This window comes from Metopolophium dirhodum, chromosome 6, assembly GCF_019925205.1.
Source record: "Metopolophium dirhodum isolate CAU chromosome 6, ASM1992520v1, whole genome shotgun sequence".
Classification (NCBI taxonomy): Eukaryota; Metazoa; Arthropoda; class Insecta; order Hemiptera; family Aphididae; genus Metopolophium; species Metopolophium dirhodum.
This window is the reverse complement of record NC_083565.1, coordinates 17,306,981-17,328,022: the sequence shown is the minus strand read 5'-3', so window position 1 is coordinate 17,328,022 and position 21,042 is coordinate 17,306,981. Positions and strand designations below refer to the sequence as shown.

The following is a 21,042-nucleotide window of genomic DNA, read 5'->3' as shown; positions in this document are numbered from 1 at the left end:
CACAACGGTTAGTGGTACCTGTACGGTTAGGTTAGGTATATACTAGGCCACAATAGGGGCAACATGGAGTCCGGTGAATTATTACGCAGGCCGCAACTCAGTTACAGCTAAAAGGTTATTGGGCCGAAATTCACCGGTGCCCGACGTCGTAAACAACACGTCGGGTCACCACTCGCCCACAGCCATATCTCAGACTTAAAATTACAAATAGGTGTATCATACTATATTATATAAGTTTGAACTATTTCGAGACAATTATTCAACGACTAGTATTGGTTAGTAAAATTAATTATCAAAGCAAAATTAAGATTGATCACGTTCTTGTCAATAATTCATTTTTACAGATTGAAAATTTATTACAAAAAATCTTCAATAATCAATTTATTTCTAAATATTCAGTGTTGTATAATATAATTTACTATAATATTGTAGACTGTAGGTATATTCACACCTTACATTTTTTTAAATTATTCGCAGTAGCCAGTAAGTACTCAAACGCAAGTGAAACATCATCCATGGAAATTGGCTAATATATTTTACCCAGATTTTGAAGTAATATACCTTAATGATGCGTAGGTAATTACCAAAAATACCATATGACTGGTAATACCGTAGATACCGTAGTAAACAAATACCAGATACCGGTATCAACATTTGAAATACCACCGCAGCGGCACACCCTAACATGGACGTTCCCTTGTATAAATGTATAATACAGATTGTAAATATTTTCCACTTAAATGACTTACTATAAATTTAATTGAAAAATATAGGCCAGAGCTAATATTAAAACATATTTAATTTTTTTCTTTGACAAAATCATATTTATTGTTTGTTGTAGATATTACACGACATGATACAATAATCGTGCTCCTTTTTTTTAGGTAGGTAGGTATAACTTATCAGTGTTTGTTATTTATCAATTTATGATGTTTAAATAAAATATTATTGTTTTTTTTCTTTTCAATATTTCATAAATAACTACATTATTAACGCGTCTTGTAGGTACAAAATGTAAATGTTTATGTTCATGTCATTAGTGTTATACCGATTATAATATCCATATTATTATACAATTTTAAATTTTTATTATATGATGATCATACCTTAGAAGTATCTGGCCTTTTTATCTGTCCTTCAATGGTTCAATGTTTCAACATTCTTATTTGATAACATAAATTATTAATGAGTACGAACAATGTAAAATGTAAAATAATAATTCATATAATTTCAAAAAAACTTAAAAATAGTTATAATCGTATAATCATTATATTAGGCCTTAATTTTAAATTAAAAATTATCATTAGAAGTTAGAACTGTTAATTACAATCAATAACTCCTAGTAAAATATCTTCTGGTTCTACAATTTCATTCACTAATTCAATCGATTGTTGTAATAAAATTAAATATGATTCATTCAAATCAATCTCATTATGATATAAAACCATACAAACAGTATCAATATCCACACGATCACCTTTTTTTACAAGTAAGCGAATGCCGACTGCTGGATCAATCGCTTGATTAGAAAATTGTCTTCCGGCACCCAATTTATTACAGACTTTAGCAATATTCATACCATGTATGCCATTCACGTAACCTATAATGATACATTATAATATAGAGTAGGCCTTATAATATTAAACTGGAACATTTGTTTGGCCTACTAGTTTCTTATTAAAAAATAATTTTGAATAGGCACACTCATCATGACATCGTACCTAGTACCTATATATACAAATTACAAATACATTTCAACATTTAAAACACTTCAATGTACATACCTGAAGTAAGAGCCTTAATTTCGATTTCGTATTTGGCCATTGGTAAAACGGAAGTTGTACTGCCATAACATAACTCATCTGCTATCCGCTCGTCGACTCTCAATTCGATTAACATTTGTTTGAACTTTTCTAAAGCTGTTCCGTTATTTAACGACTCAGCCATCCGCTTACTACCTTCATTCACCGAACTTACTTTATGAGTCATTTCTAATAGATGTCCGCCTATTAAATTTAGCGTAATAATAACAATTATAATATAATCCATTATTAATTAGCATTGTACAAGTAAAAAGTATAAATAAATACCGATTAGTTCAACGAGAGCTTGTAAGTCACTCGGCCCTTTTCCCCTTAAACAATTTATGGATTCTAATATTTCCAAAGAATTACCAACATAATTACCAATTGGTGCTGACATTCTAGTCATCAACACTCTACATTCAATGCCCATCATTTTAGCCACTAAAACCTAGAACATTAACATAAACGTCGTTATATTATGTAGGTATAAACGACTATTATATAATTGAGATATTTTGTATTTTTGTGCTCAGCAAATGTCAACAATTATTTTCCTATAATATTAGCATAGCCACATAGGTATGTATAGTACCTACCTATATAAGTAGAGGAGATAAAGGTGAATTTAATAATATTTATTTATACCTTCCAAATAACGATATTATGATAATATTATATCTTTCTAATTTCTAGAAACGAGATCGGGAGCGGAGATTTTCTCTATGTATCGTCCCTGTCCGTCACACGTTCGGTTCCCGTCGGAATATATATATATATATAATATATATTATGTATTTATACGTTTCCAAATAGAGATCGATATAATATATAAATATAAAACTATGCGATAAGGAATCTGTTTCAGATTCCTGATTTTTCTGAAGTCTGTTGAATCGTTAATTTTTGTAATCCCGTAAAGCGAATAAAAATATACAATTTCAAGGCCTAACCTATGACTTTTCATAAAATTAGCGAAGTGAAACATTCAAAATTTCAAACAACCGCGTAAACAAAGAATAATGCATAACCACCCTGCGCGCGTAGCGGTATATAGGTATATAGAAGGTAGGTACTAACTACTAATAACTCCTTTTATAAATAAACGATGAATCTATAATTTGTATACCTAGCTAAAGATAATTTATAATATATTTGATTATAATGTGTAGGATTTTTTAAATTATTAGAATAACTTACAAATTGCTTTCCGAAGGATTTAGCTTCGTCGATTGAATGGAAAAAACTTGCTGATCCGACTTTTAAATCGAGTATTAAATATTTAATACCGGCGGCTGCTTTTTTAGATATTATAGACGCTAATAAAATGAAAAATAACGTGTCATATTCGAATATGTTTTTATAATAAATAGGTATCTAGGTACTAAATTACAATTACATTACCTACCTATAATTAACCCAGCATTGTCGACCGTTGCAGTGACATCTCGAGCTTTGTATAGAACAGAATCGGCCGGCGATAAATCGTCTGAGCCAACAATAAAACATCCGAAATTATTGCCCATGTCTAACAGTTGTTGGTCGTCGAAACTAAAGGAGGAAAATCCTAAAACAATGTAGTTATTATAGTGTTATTGTGATGTGAATATATGTGATATAAATGATTAGTTGTTATTATTTAACTAATTAACTATGGTAAACGATTTCGTTTAAACAGTGATAACATTCGATATTGAATTAATATTGTGCAAACTGCTAACCGGGAATACTCTCGAGTTTATCCAACGTGCCACCCGTAAACTCGAGTCCTCTGCCAGACACCATAGGTATAATAAAATCTTCTTGGGTGGCACTCAGCGCAGGTACTAGCGGAATTGAGACTTTATCCCCGACGCCTCCGGTGCTGTGCTTGTCCACGACAATTGCAGACGATCTAAATTTGAGTATTTTGCCCGAACTCGCCATAGCCGTGGTCATATTACAGACCTCGGCATTGGTCAAGTCGTTTAAATACAAGGCCATTAACATCGCTCCTGCATGAATATATACCAAAATACCTAATTAATATTTTATAATGACATATTGACATATTGTATGCCTAGGTTAAAATAACGCCTCGCCACCTAGGCATGTTACATTATTGCTGCCTATAAGGCTGTAACTAAGTATAACTAACACCAATAATTGTGCAGGGTGAATAAAAAGATGGCCTACTGGTCTCTTGAATATATTACTTATATAGTTATATGTGTATACTTGGTATGTTATATATTTATATAGGCCTATCTGTATAGTTTGTATGGTTTTTTATTTTTACTCAAAATTTACATTTTTTGTTAATAACTGAACAAGTTTTTTATATGTAAGCAAAAATAACTACCAGCACCAAATTGTCATGCAACATTATTTTTAACACTAAATGATTCTCGGTAGGTAGTATCAAATCAGAAAAAAAACGCGCGACACACAATTTTATGGCTCAACATTTTGGTAATATTATTATTATCTGCAGTATGCAAAGATTTGAAGTAAATATTTTACTGGAGCATTTAGCTTTAATTATTTAACATTTTTGAACGCATACGAATTTAAATTGTATTATAATAATTTCTTTAAAACTACCTGTGTGGTGTATGGGGATTGGAAGTGGTGATCTATTATGTAGTTTCATAGGGATTTTAATGTATTCAGCGCATCACAACCGCTCCTATTCTTTTAGTGAAACACCTGATGTAAAGCAGTATGCAACCCGAAATTGGAAATGTGTACTAGTATAAGTAAACATAAAAAGGTGGATAAGTGGATATCGCTCTGCTGTACAGTAGGTTACAAGTGGGTCACTGTAATGGATGGTGTTAAATTTGAATTCAATGATATAATATTATCATTGTATAAGAAAAACGATTCTGAGCGAAAACGGTCAGTCAGCCTATGATATTACCAAGTATATTTGATGATATTATTGTGAATAAAGTAATTTATATATAACCTATTTACGTGGAGCCTTGTTTTAAATTTTCAATCCTTAGCCATAAAAGTTAAACATTTTATACATTTTTAACTACAAAATAATTAATAAATTATAAATTTGATAAATGTTGTCAAAATTTGAACTTTAAATGCTTATAAAAAAAAATTGTGCCTATGTATTTTTAATGTTTTTCAACTGCTATTATAACGATATATCAGGAACCTTATATTAAATTTTCACGCTTTTTTACCCAACAAATAAAATTTTATTGATATTTATAGAAAAAAAACTAATAAAATTGAAAACTGACAATGTCCGTAAACAGCTCAAAAAGAGTCAAAATATTTTCAAAATTTAATAGTGTAAAGAAAATGCTAATATAAACATTCAGTGAAATTCTAAAGTATCTATAGTCATTCGTTTTTTAATTACAATAAAATAAGAAAATTGTTTCCTTGAGAAATCGTGTGAATATCAAATGTTGTAAAAATATAAATTTCAGACGCTCATAAAAATTTAATTTAAGTTTCTTGTTGACATTTTTTTTTTGATAAAGGTAGACAAACTTATGAGTAATCTTATATTACATTTTAAAATATTAATTTAAAAAGAAAAATTTTTATGAATTCTCAACTCAAAATAATTTGCTTATTTTCGTGATTTTTCCGTATTTTGTCAAAATTTGAACTTTAAATGCTTATAATTAAAAACTGTGACTAAGGATTTTTAATTTTTTTTCATCTGCCTTTGAAACAATAACCTAGGAGCCTTCTATTAAATTTTCAAGCTTTTTTACTAAACAGATAAAATTTTATTGATATTTATAGAAAAAAAAACTAATAAAATTGAAAACTGACAATGTCCGTAAACCGCTCAAAAAGAGTCAAAATATTTTCAAAAAATTAAAATTAAAAAATTAAAAAAATTAAAATAAGAAAAAAAAATAAAAAAAAACACATCATTGTAAAATCAATACATTCATCGCTTCGATCAGAATCTAAAAAACTTTAAGAAATGATAACCATAAAAAGTAATAAAATCATTTTTTTCAAAAATTTTGTTTCGTAACAAACTGAAAATCATGTAAAACTAATTTTCGATTCTGAGCGAAGCGATGAATGTATTGATTTTACAATGTGTATTTTTTTTTTATTTTTGTGTCTGTCATCACCTTTTAGGACAGTAAAAGTGCTTGGATTTTCTTCAACAGTAACTTTTCTGATAGGAAGGTGAATCTAGTTGGTACTTCAGGGGGTCAAAAGTAAAAATTTCCCAGTAATTTTCAAAAGCGACGTGAAAAACAAAAGAAAAATTAAGAAAAAACGGGAATTTTTACGCAAAATGATTTTGGTTTTTGGTGTAACTCTAAAAAAAATTACCGTAGATACATGAAATTTGGACTGAATATTTATAATTGCATTTCCTATACACCATAACATTTTCCAAATATTTTAACTTATTTTAAGCTGTTTACGGACATTGTCAATTTCCATCTTTTTTAGTTTTTTTTTCTATAAATATCAATAAAATTTTATCTGTTGATATCATTGAATTCAAATTTAACACCATCCATTACAATGACCCACTTGTAACCTACTGTACAGCAGAGCGACATCCACTTATCCACCTTTTTAAATTCGTAATTAGTTTTTGAAATAATGGGAGTTCTTTGTTAAAATAATCACTCGATTAATATTGTAACCGCTCTTACCGATTTGACATTGATCTATACATCCATCCACGGTACATTTTACGAAAAATTTGATCTCGTCGTCGGTCAATTCGTTTTTTTGGCATTTTTTTTTTATTATCGATATAATACTCATCTCGCAATTATAATGTAAATATCAGTCGATCGATAATAATGTTCATCTGCAGTATCCCGCGCGATGTATATAGGTACTAATAAGTGCTTTTAAAACAATATTATATTATGATATAATATAGCAATAGGTATGTCGTAGGTAGGGTAGTACTGTATAATAGCATTGATTTTAAATCAATGGTAGAAGGTACGCGTTTGTATCGAACTCCGTCACTATTGGCTCGAGTCGATAATTTTTTATTCGACTTAATGATAATAATATTATGTGTAGGTATAGGCACGAAGATGTTTTGTATGACGCTACCTAGCTACGACCTACCGCGGCTGTAACAAATATTATAACATAAATTGTTATAATTTGTTATTACTGCAGTGGTGTTTTATCTATACCGATGCATACCTACCTTTAACCTGCTCTTTTATTTATTTATAATCGATGAGAGATAATTAATAGGGCTACGCGTGTTTTTAGTTTTATAATAGGTATAAAATGTTACCTATATAAATATTAGGTAGGTGCGTTTTGCTCTCACAATAAAACAATTATAATTAACTGTGGTTTATTATTCTGTTCTATATGAATTGAAGGAGCAAAGTTTGGTTTTTAAAATGATTAAACATTAAACACTAGTACATTACATGTGTCATATATGTGTGGTTGTTATATAATCTTATAGGTAAGATTATTTATCAATCTAAATGTGAACACTATAATAATGTACAGAGTACCGACTACCTACCGGTGTACTATAATTTGGTATAGCGCGTGAAGTGAATAATATAAATTATTATATAGGTACCTAATATTTATTTAAATATTATTTAATTAGGTGTTTCGCAAATAATTCAGTTTTTTAAAACAAAAATGCTCGTGGTTAGATACTTAGATATGAATTTAGTAATAAATAATGAAAAACTAATATTTTTCTTTTATTTAAATGGTTACCATTGTTTACGGATTATAATATTATTACTATTGTAATTTTATTATTAGTAGAAATACCAATGTCATATAACATTTTTTTACAAATCAAAATATTAATTTAAATACCCAATTAAAATTTATATCGCAGAATAGATTAAATATAAAACAATAAACATTAAGAGTCAAACTTACAAAAAAAAAGAAATGGAACTCATTAACATTTTAAACAACTGATTTTTAATAAAGATACATTTTTACATGCCAAATCCATCCATAGACAAATCTGTAAAACAAATCTTATAACTAATCAGTTATTCCACATATTTTTTAAGATTAAAATAATATCTTTTGCATAAACATTTATATCAAATAGATCACTATGCATTTTTAATTCCCAAATATTTTTTCTGATATTTTCCAAAACGAGTTTGTTCATCCCCAATTGTATTGCAATTTCAATATAATTTTCTTCATTTTGAGCAATAGTATCAGCGATTCCTAAAGTAGTCAATTGTGATGCCGTTACACGAGATTCATATGTATCTCCCGGAAGTGTAATTACTGGAACTCCTGCCCATATTGCATCCAAGCAAGCTATGTGTCCATTGCATAAATGTGTATCCAAATAAATATCGGCCAACTGGATTCGATTCAAATGTTGATATTTAGGAATAAAGTCAGCAAAAATGATGCGTGATGTATCAAAGTTTAAACCATCAGCAAATGTTCTTAAATTATTTTCAGCAATATCATTCAAATGTAGAAGCCATAGTACAGAGTTAGGAACATTATTTAAAATATTTAGCCACATACGAAAAGTAAATGGGTCTATTTTATATAGTTTACTGAAATTACAAAAAACAACCCCGTTCTCTGGTAAGTTGAACATTGATCTATTGTAAGATTTCACAGATTCTGTGAGTTCTTCTTCAATATATGTGGTTTTAACTGATACTAAATCATTGGCATCATTTCCATTAAGATAAATGCCTTGATGCATAATATTATTTGTATTATCTACGACTACTTTGCGTGGTGGTAAATTAGAAAACTTCTGTTTGTGGTCCCCAACAAAAATAGTTTGATTTGTATAAACCCATTTTTCAGTATATAAATGTTGAAGTTCAGGAGGAGAACATATTTTATCTGTAATCAAGTAATCCATGAATGTTGTACAACTAGTACTAGGACAACCAAGCCATGAAACTTGAATTGGAGCTGGTCTTAAAGCAAATATCTCAGTTTGAGCACCCTTGGTATAACCACTCATGTCAACCAATATATGGATTCCATCATTATTGATAACTTTAGCAGCATCGATAAATTTCAGTTGTGATAAATCTTTATGGTGTTCAAAGAGATTTAACCTGTAATTAAAAAGAAAAGAAAAGATTTTACATAATTAATATTATAATCAATAATTAATAATGGGTGATCTATTAGTGACTGATTAAATGTTATCAAAGTTAAACAGAAAAATAATATACATAATTTAATACTACACAATGGCTGAATTTTAAGAAATTAGTTTATCTTTATTAAACAAAGTATAGGTATTTGTTTCTGAGAAATCAGAAATCAGATGTTAATAATACAATGTTGTAAGTTTATTTTTAATTTTTGTTTATATTTAGATAAAAAATTGTAGTAAGTATCTTATTGAAAAAGGTCAGTAAGTTATATTTTGAGTCCATTTGAGTTATTGATAGGCATAAGAACATTATGATTGTAATTAGTTTTTTTCTATAAATGGCAATAACAATTATTTTTTTTGGTTTCGAAAAGTTAGAAAATTTAATACTTGCAAGGTTTCTCATAAGTATTTATAATATTAGTTGAAAAACTGATACATCAAACGAAGGCACAGTTTTATATATTTAAATTTTAAGTTCAAATTTAGTTATTTGTTATTCATAGGTACCTATTTGAAAATTTAAAAGTATATTATTTTATTTTATACACTCAATGATGACGTTTTTAAATGCAATTTTTTCAACAAATTAATTAAACCTATTAATGTTTAATAGTAAAATAAATTACTTTAAAAGCAATCATAACTTAATATACAGTAAAACTCGCTTAAGACGCTCTCGCTTAAGACGCTTTCCCGCATAAGACGCTGTTTTTAGTCGGTCCCTAGACATTTCCTATACTAGTCAATGTAAAAATCACCTGTTAAGACGCTCAGTTTTTCTCTGTCTAATCGGGTAAAACGCTCTTTTTTTCAGCAGATTACGATAAATTTTAGTAGTTTTGTGAAAATAAAAATAGAATTTTTAGTATTATACGTGTTCTTATCGTTTTATTTTATCGCTATACCTATTTTATCATTACTTATTATAACAGTTTTACTGTATTTCATCGTCTTATGAGATTTAGTAAGTGCTGTTCGTTCGCATGTGTATAACCGTAATTTCGTTATGGCTAGTGGTATAAAACGTAAAGCGCTAACGATTTCGGACAAACTCAACATTTTGAAAAAGTACGATGAAGGATTGGCTGAGAAAAAAAAACAAAAAGATATTGCTAATGAACTGGGGATACCTCCTTCCACTTTAAGAACTTTATTGAAAAACAGACATGAAATAGAACAAAGCAGCTTGTTAGGTGGCAGCAAACGACAAAAATTAAAACACGGGAAGTATGAAGAGTTGGAAAATATTTTATTGGAGTGGTTTCAACAAGCTCGTAGTTTAAATTATCCAATAAATGGAGGTATAATCACGGAAAAGGCGATGGAGATTGCCGCACGTCTCAACTTAACCGAATTTAGTGGATCGACTGGTTGGCTGGATAGATTTCGGAGTAGGCATAGCATTGTGTACCGGCAAATATCAGGTGAGGCTGAATCTGTTAATAATGATGATATAGCTTCATGGAAAAATAACGTGTTGCCTTCATTACTGCGTGACTATGCTCCTGACGATGTATACAACGCTGATGAATTCGGATTGTTTTTTAAGCTTATGCCAGATAAGTCTTTTGTTTTTAAAAATGAGACATGCCATGGTGGAAAGTTGAGCAAGGAACGTCTCACGGTTTTAGTATGTACAAATTCTACCGGAACCCATAAATTGAAGTTGGTCGTCATTGGAAAAAGTAGGTCTCCTCGCTGTTTCAAAAATATTTTTTTAAATTAAATTCAGTAGCACAAAAATATAAGTATGTATGTATATCGTAATTATAATTAATTTTTAAGTGTATTTCTCATTAAATTATGTTTAATAATAAAAAAATAAACTCGATATTTCAACCACATCATTTTGTTTCATTCCCGCATAAGACGCTTTCCCGCATAAGACGTTTTAGAGAGCTGGTCCCTTAAAGAGCGTCTTAAGCGAGTTTTACTGTATACTTAATAATATAGGCCGATAGACTGTCTTCGCTCAATATTGTTTAAGTATACAATGATTTTATATAATTATTGAATTCAAATTTAACATTATTCAAACCCACTCGATACCAACAGTACGGTAGAGCAGTAAACACTTTACCACATATTTACTTTTATTTACTAAAATCATTAAAATCAAATATTTACCAGGATGGAATGTTATCATTTGAAGATATAGAATAACAAATTACATCGACTTGGTAGTCGTATAGACTAGACAAAGATTCCATAATTGTTGTTATTGGGTGTTTACTAAAGTTGGTTGATACAAAACCAATCCTGAGATTTCCATTGGAAGATATTAAAGATGTTGGATGAACAAATTGTTGAGGTTCTTCAATTGATTTTTTCAATTTTTCAACACAATGTTTTGCATACTTAGAAGCAATTTTAGTTTGTACTTCTATCGATAGAGGAAATATTAATGCATCGTGAGGTAATAAGGACAACATGTCGTCATCATTCAGTTGTTTGTTTACAATTTCTTGTAATTTTTTCACGTGTGCATCATAGTCTGACCAGTCACAAATTGTTTGTAAACATCGTACTAAATTACAATATACGTCTGGAAGATCTGGTTTTAAGTTTAATACAAATTCATAAGCACGAATTGCTTCAGTGAAATTATCACTGTCTTTTTGTATAGAACCTATATAAATGTAAGCTTCTAAACAATGTGAATCATGCTGAATTGCCATATAAAAGCAACGTAATGCATCTTTACTCATGTTTAATTCCGTATATATATTTCCCATATATATATAAATGTCAACAGATGTATTGTCACATTCTAATGCTTTTTCGTAATACGTTAGAGCATCATTCAGATTTATATTCAATCTATATAAAATATTGGCTAAATTCAAACAAGCGTTATAATGGGTAGGTTGTTGCAACTGTATAGCCATTTTATAATAATCTATGGCCTTTTCTGAAATACCATAGTCTTCATATATTATGGCAATATCACAATAAGCATTGGCCAACGTCGGCTTTAATTCTATCGCATTTTTATACCTGTTGAAAAATTAATGATATAATTAGTTATACTGAATAGATACGTTTTACAAGAATTATTTCTATTAATGAAATCAAGTAGCAAGTACTGTTTTTATCATGGGAAATTGAAATTAACAACAAAGAAGATAAGAAAAGAACAATAGTATAATATCTTAAACTAAAGTCTATAAAACAAATAAAACAATTGTAATATACCTACAAATAACCAACGTTTAAAAAATAGCCGAAAATAAATGTATGCATGCAGCAAACGTATACTAATAGTGTCAAATATGAAAAATAATGAACCATTTATTAATGAATTATTAATATTATATTCTGAACTTGTATATTCAAATTGACTTAGTTTCTCTATTAATTATTGGTAATAAGCAGACATTTACAATTTAAAATATACCTTGATACAAACAATATAATCAACACATGTAAATAAATTATGATAAATAATAAATATCAGTCCGGCGATAACGTTCACCATGAACGCACGGTCATTACGTTCGCTCCGTTATCTGTTTTTCATACGCTAATATTATATTATTATACTCTGCCATTACGTTTACGTAGTATGGCGGCCCAATCGTCTAATAATCGTGTCACAACTAAAACTAATCCAACTTCAAGCAAAAGAAATTTATCTTCTTCATCGCTTTCCCCCAAGCCAGAGGATAAGAAATCAAAAATATTCATAACTCCTAACCGGTACTCAGTTCTCACTACACTAAATGACTCTAACTAAAACACACAGCCAAACATGACTCAAACTCATTCTCAAAATATCCCACCAAAACCAACTGCAATTTATATCAAAGGCGCGAGTAGAGTAATTTTTCCAGTTTCACCTCAAACTTGATTAAAATTATCAACACAACAGAATTTATCTGTTTAGCCTACAATTCCCAGTGGTCTTAACAAAAGAAAAAAGATCTTTTAGACATGTGCAAGTATATGCCTCAACAATTCAGTGACTTCTATACTTCATTACCAGGATAATAAATTGTATGAATTTTAAAATATGTAAAAAAAATAATGTGATTTATAGTAATAAAATACCATGTTTTATTAATATTAATCTTTATGAAATAATTTTGTTAAGTGAAATGAATACAGTACCTACACAAAAAAATAAAATAATGGTAGAGTGTTATAGTCGAATATGTAAGAACGTGCTACGTGCGTTCCAAATAACATTAAAAAAAATGTGTAATACATTTTTCGTTTTTAGTTTTTCCTTAACATTTACGAATTGCTACATAGCACGTTATTCCCGCCCACCCTTCGATTATTAGAATATCTGGAGAATATTTGGAGGGTCTTTTTAGAGCATATTTTAAACTTTGAATTGTGTTGATTAATTATTACCTTGTAAGAGCCAAATCCAAATGTCCCAGATTATACATAGTCAGGCCCACTTTCCAATGAGCAAATGCATTTCCAGGGTTAAAAAGTATCGCGCAATAGAATACATTTCTTGCATTTTCTTGATCATCACTTTCCAGGTACAAATCACCCATTGACATGCAAGCATCAGACGCATTTAGATGATCATTAGATTTCCGGTATGCAACAAAAAGATTCTTGAAGAGGTCTATTCTTTTTGGGTTTAACTGGATACATTTTTTTAAATATATAATAGCTTCTTGATAATTTTCAAGGTTATGTAAATATATCAAAGCTAATTCTAGATTCAAATTTATGTCTTCAGGTTGAAGTATCAAACACTTTTTGTATACTTCAACACACATTAACATATTTTCTTGAAAACAGTATGTAACTGCTAGACTTCTTAAAACGGATACATTTTCTGGTTCTAGTTTAAGTGCTTTTAAAAATATATTAGCTGCGTTTTGGTACTCTGTAACTCTTAGATGAGCCTTTCCCAAATAAAAACAAGCATTCATTAGATCGGGATTTATTTCTAAAGCTTTTTTATACTTAGAAATAGCTTTTTCATATTTACCAATCATATAATAAACATCTGCTAAATTATTTAAAGTATCTGGACATTCTGTCGCACAGTTGTTGGCAATTTTAAAATGCTTTTTAGCCTCTTTTACTCTGTTTAATTTTAATAGTAGTTTTCCATATTCATTACGAACTTTATATAATTCGGGTTTTATACTTAAAACCCGTTCATAAGCCAAATCAGCCGTGATTAAGTCATTTGTCTCAAACAAAAAATTGGCATAATTTGTCCATGCATCTACACAATAAGGTTTTATTGTACATACTTTAAATAAGTATTCTTTTGCTAAATCATTTTCTGATTTTTTCATATAAACTAATGCAAAGTTACTTAAAACTTCGGAACAATTTGGACTAATATTGTTTGCCATTTCTAAACAATCAATACATTTTTCATAATTCCTGCAGTTGAAAAATGATTCGGCATTAAGCAATATAACATTTAAGTCTGTTGGTGTATGTGTAAGTAATTCTTTACATATTTTTTGAGTACTGATGAAGTTTCTATTTTGATGTTCTGATTTTGCAGATTTTAAAAGATTATCTAAAAAAAATATATATATATTATATATACAATTTAGAACATTGAACATTAGTTAATATTAAGTTATTTCTGTAAATCAATTGGTAGATAAATAATTAGATTCAAATGGAGTATCATTCTATGACAAAATGCAATAGAACAGAAGATCCCCCATGCTTTTTTTAAGAACTCCTGGCCACTGTTAGAAAACACCAAAAATAATGTGTAATGAGCAGACAGTTTGTAAGTTGTCTGCCATAAATTTTAAGAGCCGTTCTCACAATGTCCGGTTTAAGTTAACCGAAACTATACTAAACATTGTAAGAACAGCCCTAAGTTGTATATTATTCATAGACCTCATACTAATAGACAGAACATGCCGGGTATACGGAGTAGAGTGGTACGTTCAAGAGAATTAGTGTATGTTATAATTAACGTTATATTGGGTATAATGGAAAAAATGTAACAACTTTCCCTCAGAAATATTGTCACAATTCAATTTTATAATAGGTATTTTTACTCTAAAACCAAAATTGAGCGACTTCTACTAAGACTACGTAAACGTGTCTTGTCTATGTTGTACATGTGTAAGACAGAGACAACACATGTGGGTGTGACGTCCTTTTAAGAAACAAATATTAGTGTAACAACGATAGTTTCAGAAAACACATGTGCTTGGTATATCAACTAGTATCAGGCTCAGACTAACTGTGAACATAGATATATAAGTTTAAAATAACTAGATATAGTGTTAATGGATTGTATAATTTGATTATTTACTCAATAATAAAAATAATAATTATGAAATATACACATAATATGTACATGTATAAATGTGTATTTGTACAAGCTATAAATCTATAAAGGGTCATAGTTCATAATAATGCATTTATTTTCCAATACATGAATAATTCTTATATAACACGGGTTAAAGTAACAACCCTAGCATATGCAGCGTAGCCTATGGCAGTTTAATCATGTGACTCATTTTGGTACGGTTTTTTATGTGGGCGGCTGTACGAGTTTGGTCTCCTTATTCTAGTCTTCAATCTTCGTGGTCACTGCAACTGTGCTTTTTGAAACACTACCTATCGTGGACGGTGTGAACTACACTATGTTCTTTCTATAAGTATAAGGTTTATGTGTCTATTTCATATACATTTTTATTTGTAATCTATTTTATGTGTAACATATGGGGTACAATTAACATTTTATTTTTTTTTCACCCAGATAATAATCCAGGCGCAGCTTACATAACATGCCCATTTAAATATAGCATAGCAATTGATTATACTGTTTAATGATAATAACTTACCCAAATGTTCACTATAAATCTAAAAAAAAAAAATCAAACTATCAAAATATAATCTAAAATATGTTGAATATTATTAATTGTTACCTCTATAGCTCCATAAAGCAGTGTTAATGAATCTCCACACAATTTCATTGAGCTGGCTTTTCCAAGGGTTGCTCGTGCCAAATCTTTTACTTTTGTGAATCCCAATACTTCAAATTCATTGGAGATTTTTTCAAAACTTTAAAAAATAAAAACAATTAATTATAAAATAAATTGGTAAAATTAAATTGAGTAAGTAGACATAGAAAATTTGTGATTACACACAAGTTTAGTGATAACTTCCACATTTAATATTGATATTGGTTTTTAACATATTCGCTAGTTAATACTTAAGAGGACGTGATACCCACATGTGTTGTCTCCATCTAACAAATGTACAACATAGCAAAAACTGTTTTACCCGGGATAGAACCACTCATTCGGTATTTATAGTAGGATTACCAAAATTCTGCAACGCATAGGGAACAACTTTAACTGAGTCGTAGCGTTTTCATTATTTGGATAACATAAATAAAATTTAAGTTCTCAGTTTGAAAACATAAGGACTTTTTCTTGTTTTTTTTCATTTAATTATTAAAAATTATTGGTAAATGCTATAAAAAAATAAATACACTACAACACAGATTAAGTTGTTCCCTATGCGTTGTGGAATTTTAATAATTCTACTATTAATACCAAGGGAGTGGGTCTATCCCAGGTAAAACAGTTTTTTTGCACTGAACTGTATAGAGTTAAGTGGTTTTTTGCTATGTTGTACATTTGTAAGACGGATACAACGCATACGGGTATCACATCCTCTTAATGTGTATATTAGAATAGAACATAGAAAGTAGTTACTAGGTAAAACTAAAAAGTAATAACAGGTCTAATAATAAATAGGACAAATTAAAAAAAAGAACAAGTTAGAGAAGATAACCTCTCTCCTAATGTACATATTAGACAATATACAAATTAAACATTTATACATAATTTTTATATAATACACTTTGATTTTCACTTCACTCAAAAACCAGAATGCGGTAAACAATTAAGACATAGTAATTTTAATGATAGACACACATAAAATATACATAAATCGAAAATTTATATCTCGCACAGGACTTAAATAAATAAGCTGTAATACCCATTCTAATATAAATATTATTCATACATTAAACTTTTCAATTTTCATTTATACAAGTATTTAAATTTAAAAAAAAGATATCTAGATCCTTATACACGATAATATTAATAACTGTAAATTATTTACTTTAAAGGGTCGTTTTCTGATAAGATCTCTGTAATAACTGATATCGGTGCTTCACAGTCAGAATGTTTTGAGCAAAATATATCCTGTAAGTATTATATTATTAACTATTAATTTATATAATATTTGTAATTAATAAAATTAGTTTCACTGGTTAATCAAAAATTTTAAAATTTAGTAAACTTTATCTTAATAAAAATGTTAAGATAATGTTTTTCAAAAGTGGCATTTTTAGACAAACATCTTGTTTAATAAGATACCACACATGCATTTGTTATCTTAAAAGTAAGTAATACGGAAAATGTATGTTTGGCAGCTCACATTTAGCTTTATTAATTTATGTCATACACTTTTAATACTAAGGCAATACATTATGTGGTGTCCTCTAAATTGTAAACATATTGTAATAACAAATATACCAAGAGAATTAAAGTCCCCCAATCTCCCATTTTGATGTGCGATTTAAGAGATTTTCTAATAAAAGATGTCATATTAGCTCTGAAAATCTCATTAATTGTTACATATCAAAATAGAAGTTTTGAAGGACAAAAAATATAAAAGGTAAATCTATTAGCTATTAAAATTCCTAACAAGACTTATCAATTCATTAATTAGTCCTTAAAAATTTAAAATTGCAATATAAGATTTTTCTATGATTATAGTTAGTATGAATGTGCCACAAACGCCTATATATATTATATAGTTGAATTATTAATATATTACTCACAAATGGTAATGAATTCATAGTTTAAAATATTTGGTACTAGTGATTTTTCAAATAAGGACCACTTATAATGATCCAAATATACTTATGGCCAGACTGTTGACAATGAACTGAAAACAAAATATAATATATTGTAATAAATACATTAGATTATTAGAATAAAAAAATGTATATATATTTTATTTGATATAACTGATTACATTAATAATCAAATAGCTTAAAAATATAGTTAGATACTAGGCACAGTGGCGTGGCAAACTAAAAATTTTCCAGAGGCAAGTTACAAATATCCCAAGTATTAATGCATAATAATATACTAATAAAACATAACTAATTATATTTCAGATTGTTATTGACTACCTATTGAGTATATTATTATATTACATTTACTAGGGGACCCACCGGCTACCACCAACCCCTCTATTTAAGAAAAATCTCGAAGGCAATTGCCTCTGAAATTACCGTTTGCCACGCCAATGATACGGCACATAATTAATGCACAATAAACAATTAATGTTATATTTTATCAAAATGTGCGAAACAAATTGTTGTCATTACCTAGAAATTATTACAATATGTATATTTATAACTGATAATAATTCAAAAATATAAAATGGAAAAAAAATATACTTTATTGTAAAACAATCTGTGTTCTACTTATATATTATAACAATTATTTACACTTAACATTACTTTCATTACCTATCAATAGATATATAAAGTCATTTTTAGATAATTGTAAGAGTAGATTTAACAAATATAAGCATAGACCAAAGTTACTGGTTTTGTTAATAGAAATGTATTAATCAACCATGTCTACATTATATATTATAGAACATGAGTCGTAGTTAAGTCAATGACTCTATGAATGTACGCACACTAAAACTATTTAGTAAGGTCTAAAAATTTTCTTGTTGAAAACATCATTTGTATTTTATGCGTTATATTACTGTGTCCAGTCTTGTTTATAATAATTCAGCTTTTTTCATGGAGAAGGCCTTTTCGAAAAAACAAACAAATAAGATATAAGGATGGTTATTATTGGAGTCTGAAATAACGAAGAGGGAACAATGCAGTCAGAACAGTATTAAACCTACTTTATAGGTTTGTAGTTCGTAACTAAAGTTTGAAAATATATTAAGTGGCTACAACCTCATTTTAAAATTTAAATTTAAAAAAAACCTGAGGTCCACTAGATAATACTGTTACTTCTAAATTTGAAATAGTCAATAATAATAGTCAATTCACTCCAATATTAAACATAAAAGTTAAATTCAAGAATTATTATTCAGAATGTACAATTTTCAATGTTATGCGTTTGTAAGAAGGATAATTGCAAGTGTATCGTCATTTAAATAAAATCAAGCGACTTATTATGACAATAAACGTTCATACTTACAAAAGAAATATCTACTCGAAAGAATAATAATAGTTGTATCTGGTAGTGACAAGAACACAATAATATAAAACTCAGCCACACGGCACACACATTACACAATACCCGCTATACAACGAAGGAGCGATCCAAAGAGTACACGGATTCACAATTCTAAGCACACGGTACAGAATGAGTTTAATTAAAGGTATTCCAGTTCCAGAGTTCAAGACATATAAACAAAACTATGATTCTAGAGTCTACTATAAAATAATCTAAAATCAAGTGCAATAGCAAAAATATTAATTCTGTGAAGCTAAATTAATTTGTAAACAAAATTCATAACATAGGTATAATGACAAATTAAATTATTAATTTGGTAATGAAATTTCAAATTACCGTAATACCGTATCTATTCTGTGGTTTGTCCATATACATTATACACTATACCATTAAGTCGCCGCCGCCCACCACAATACAATTCTCCGTAAAGCCGTTTCTTTATTAAAGATATGCTGCAGGACGCACTCACACAGAATATCTGAAATAAACACATATATAATATGTGATAATTCTATAATGCAAAGCCATTGGTCATTTGGTCCGTGAGACACCAGCCGGCCGGTGGCCAGCAGCTAGGCGGGACACCGACCACCGACGCCGAGACTCCTGGTCCAAACTCCAAGTACGGTATAAACCTTAAGGTACAATCATAGCCATACTGACATTTGGCGGCAATCACGATTTGAGATATTACCACAGAATAATAGAATAGCATAGTTATAATAACATATTAATAACATCTATAATAATATCTACAAGTAAAACCTCTAAAAACGACTCCTTATAATAATAATTATTCAACCCTCTTCGATGGAGGAAGCACTAGGAGAACACAATACTCACTTAATGCATAGCTTCTTCAAATACATCGGTATTGACACCAAAATCTAATGTTGTAAAAAATCTCACAACTAACAACTTACTGTACTGTAAATATTATATAAAGCTGTAAAACTACTAACCCATAAACATGTAATTCTTATCTATAACTAATTGTATATAAAATGTAAGCTTTCCGCAGGCTAATGACCTTGGCTTGAAGCCTTAACATCAATAAAAAAAAAAAAAAAAATAATAATTATTATTATTATTAATATTTAAAATTCTTATGTATCTATTTCCCATTTTAACATCGAATAACTTTTCAATTAGGTAATGAAGAAAAAACTATAAAAAAAGTTACTAGTTATTACAGGCCATTACATTACCTACACACTTTTTAATTTCGTATTTCACAATACAAAATTTTGTACAACACACAATTTTAGTCCCTGATAGTTAATATATACTTTTTTTATTAAAATATAAATTGATAAATTAAACATATGATTTAATTTTCAAATGTCTACGCGGTTATTCGTTTTTTAATTACAACAAAATAAGAAAATCGTTACATGAGATATCGAGTGAATATCTAATGTTGTAAAAATTTAAACTTCATACGCTCATAAAAATTTAATTTGACTTTCTTATAGACATTTTTTTTAGATAAAAGTAGATAACCTTATAAGGAATCTCTTATTATATTTTAAAATCTTAAACTTAAAAAGAAAAATTTTTATGAATTTCTAACACAGGATAATTTGCAAATTTTCGTAATTTTTACTTACTTATTTTGTCAAGATTTGAACTTTAAATACTTATAAAAACGCTTGCGAAGTCAGGGATCGGCATGTAAACTTTCTTGAATTTTAATTTTTAATACTGAAATCACACCCAAGTGGTATAACAATTTTAATCCAAAAAATGTCGGTGGAACAGCCCCACAAAAAATCATTTTCATTTTCATTTAGTAAGATAGATCTCCGAAACCGAAGGTCGGATTTCGTTGTTTGGGGTCTTGTTAGATTCACATTGGTTAGGAGAAGTGCAGTGAAGATTTTCTAAGCTTTAT

The 21,042-nt window shown here is 28.8% G+C and overlaps 2 protein-coding genes across 6 annotated transcripts; both read right to left on the bottom strand.

Annotated features, from left to right (window-relative positions):
- Nucleotides 1-1,201: 1,201 nt before the first annotated feature.
- LOC132946322 (thymidine phosphorylase-like) lies at nucleotides 1,202-6,759 on the bottom strand. The gene is made up of 7 exons (XM_061016255.1): nucleotides 6,446-6,759; nucleotides 3,524-3,796; nucleotides 3,211-3,369; nucleotides 3,003-3,121; nucleotides 2,091-2,253; nucleotides 1,785-2,006; nucleotides 1,202-1,600 (listed from the first exon to the last, which is right to left on the bottom strand). The coding sequence occupies exons 1-7, from the start codon at nucleotides 6,558-6,560 to the stop codon at nucleotides 1,320-1,322; spliced, it is 1,332 nt and encodes a 443-aa protein (XP_060872238.1). The 5' UTR covers nucleotides 6,561-6,759; the 3' UTR covers nucleotides 1,202-1,319.
- Nucleotides 6,760-7,601: 842 nt separating this feature from the next.
- LOC132946320 (UDP-N-acetylglucosamine--peptide N-acetylglucosaminyltransferase-like) lies at nucleotides 7,602-20,139 on the bottom strand. Of its 5 annotated transcripts, none has more exons than XM_061016251.1 (9): nucleotides 19,992-20,139; nucleotides 19,485-19,626; nucleotides 17,714-17,820; nucleotides 16,990-17,072; nucleotides 15,783-15,918; nucleotides 15,699-15,717; nucleotides 13,258-14,404; nucleotides 11,026-11,895; nucleotides 7,602-8,851 (listed from the first exon to the last, which is right to left on the bottom strand). In XM_061016251.1, the coding sequence occupies exons 3-9, from the start codon at nucleotides 17,729-17,731 to the stop codon at nucleotides 7,792-7,794; spliced, it is 3,333 nt and encodes a 1,110-aa protein (XP_060872234.1). In that variant the 5' UTR covers nucleotides 17,732-17,820; nucleotides 19,485-19,626; nucleotides 19,992-20,139; the 3' UTR covers nucleotides 7,602-7,791. The 5 variants fall into 5 exon arrangements, with proteins under 5 accessions (XP_060872234.1, XP_060872235.1, XP_060872237.1 ...); XM_061016252.1 differs by lacking the exon at nucleotides 19,992-20,139 and adding an exon at nucleotides 19,110-19,360 and having other exon boundaries at nucleotides 19,485-19,724; XM_061016254.1 differs by lacking the exon at nucleotides 19,485-19,626 and having other exon boundaries at nucleotides 19,992-20,010.
- Nucleotides 20,140-21,042: the final 903 nt, after the last annotated feature.

Coding starts and splice junctions, on each gene's coding strand:
- LOC132946322 (XM_061016255.1), bottom strand. CDS start 6,560: ATGAGTATTATATCGATAATAAAAAAAAAATGCCAAAAAAACGAATTG. Junction 3,797..6,445: donor TATAGATCAATGTCAAATCG/GTAAGAGCGGTT, acceptor ATATTCATGCAG/GAGCGATGTTAATGGCCTTG. Junction 1,601..1,784: donor AATTAAGGCTCTTACTTCAG/GTATGTACATTG, acceptor GTATCATTATAG/GTTACGTGAATGGCATACAT.
- LOC132946320 (XM_061016251.1), bottom strand. Junction 11,896..13,257: donor TTGGATTTGGCTCTTACAAG/GTAATAATTAAT, acceptor ATTTTTCAACAG/GTATAAAAATGCGATAGAAT. Junction 8,852..11,025: donor AATGATAACATTCCATCCTG/GTAAATATTTGA, acceptor TTTTAATTACAG/GTTAAATCTCTTTGAACACC.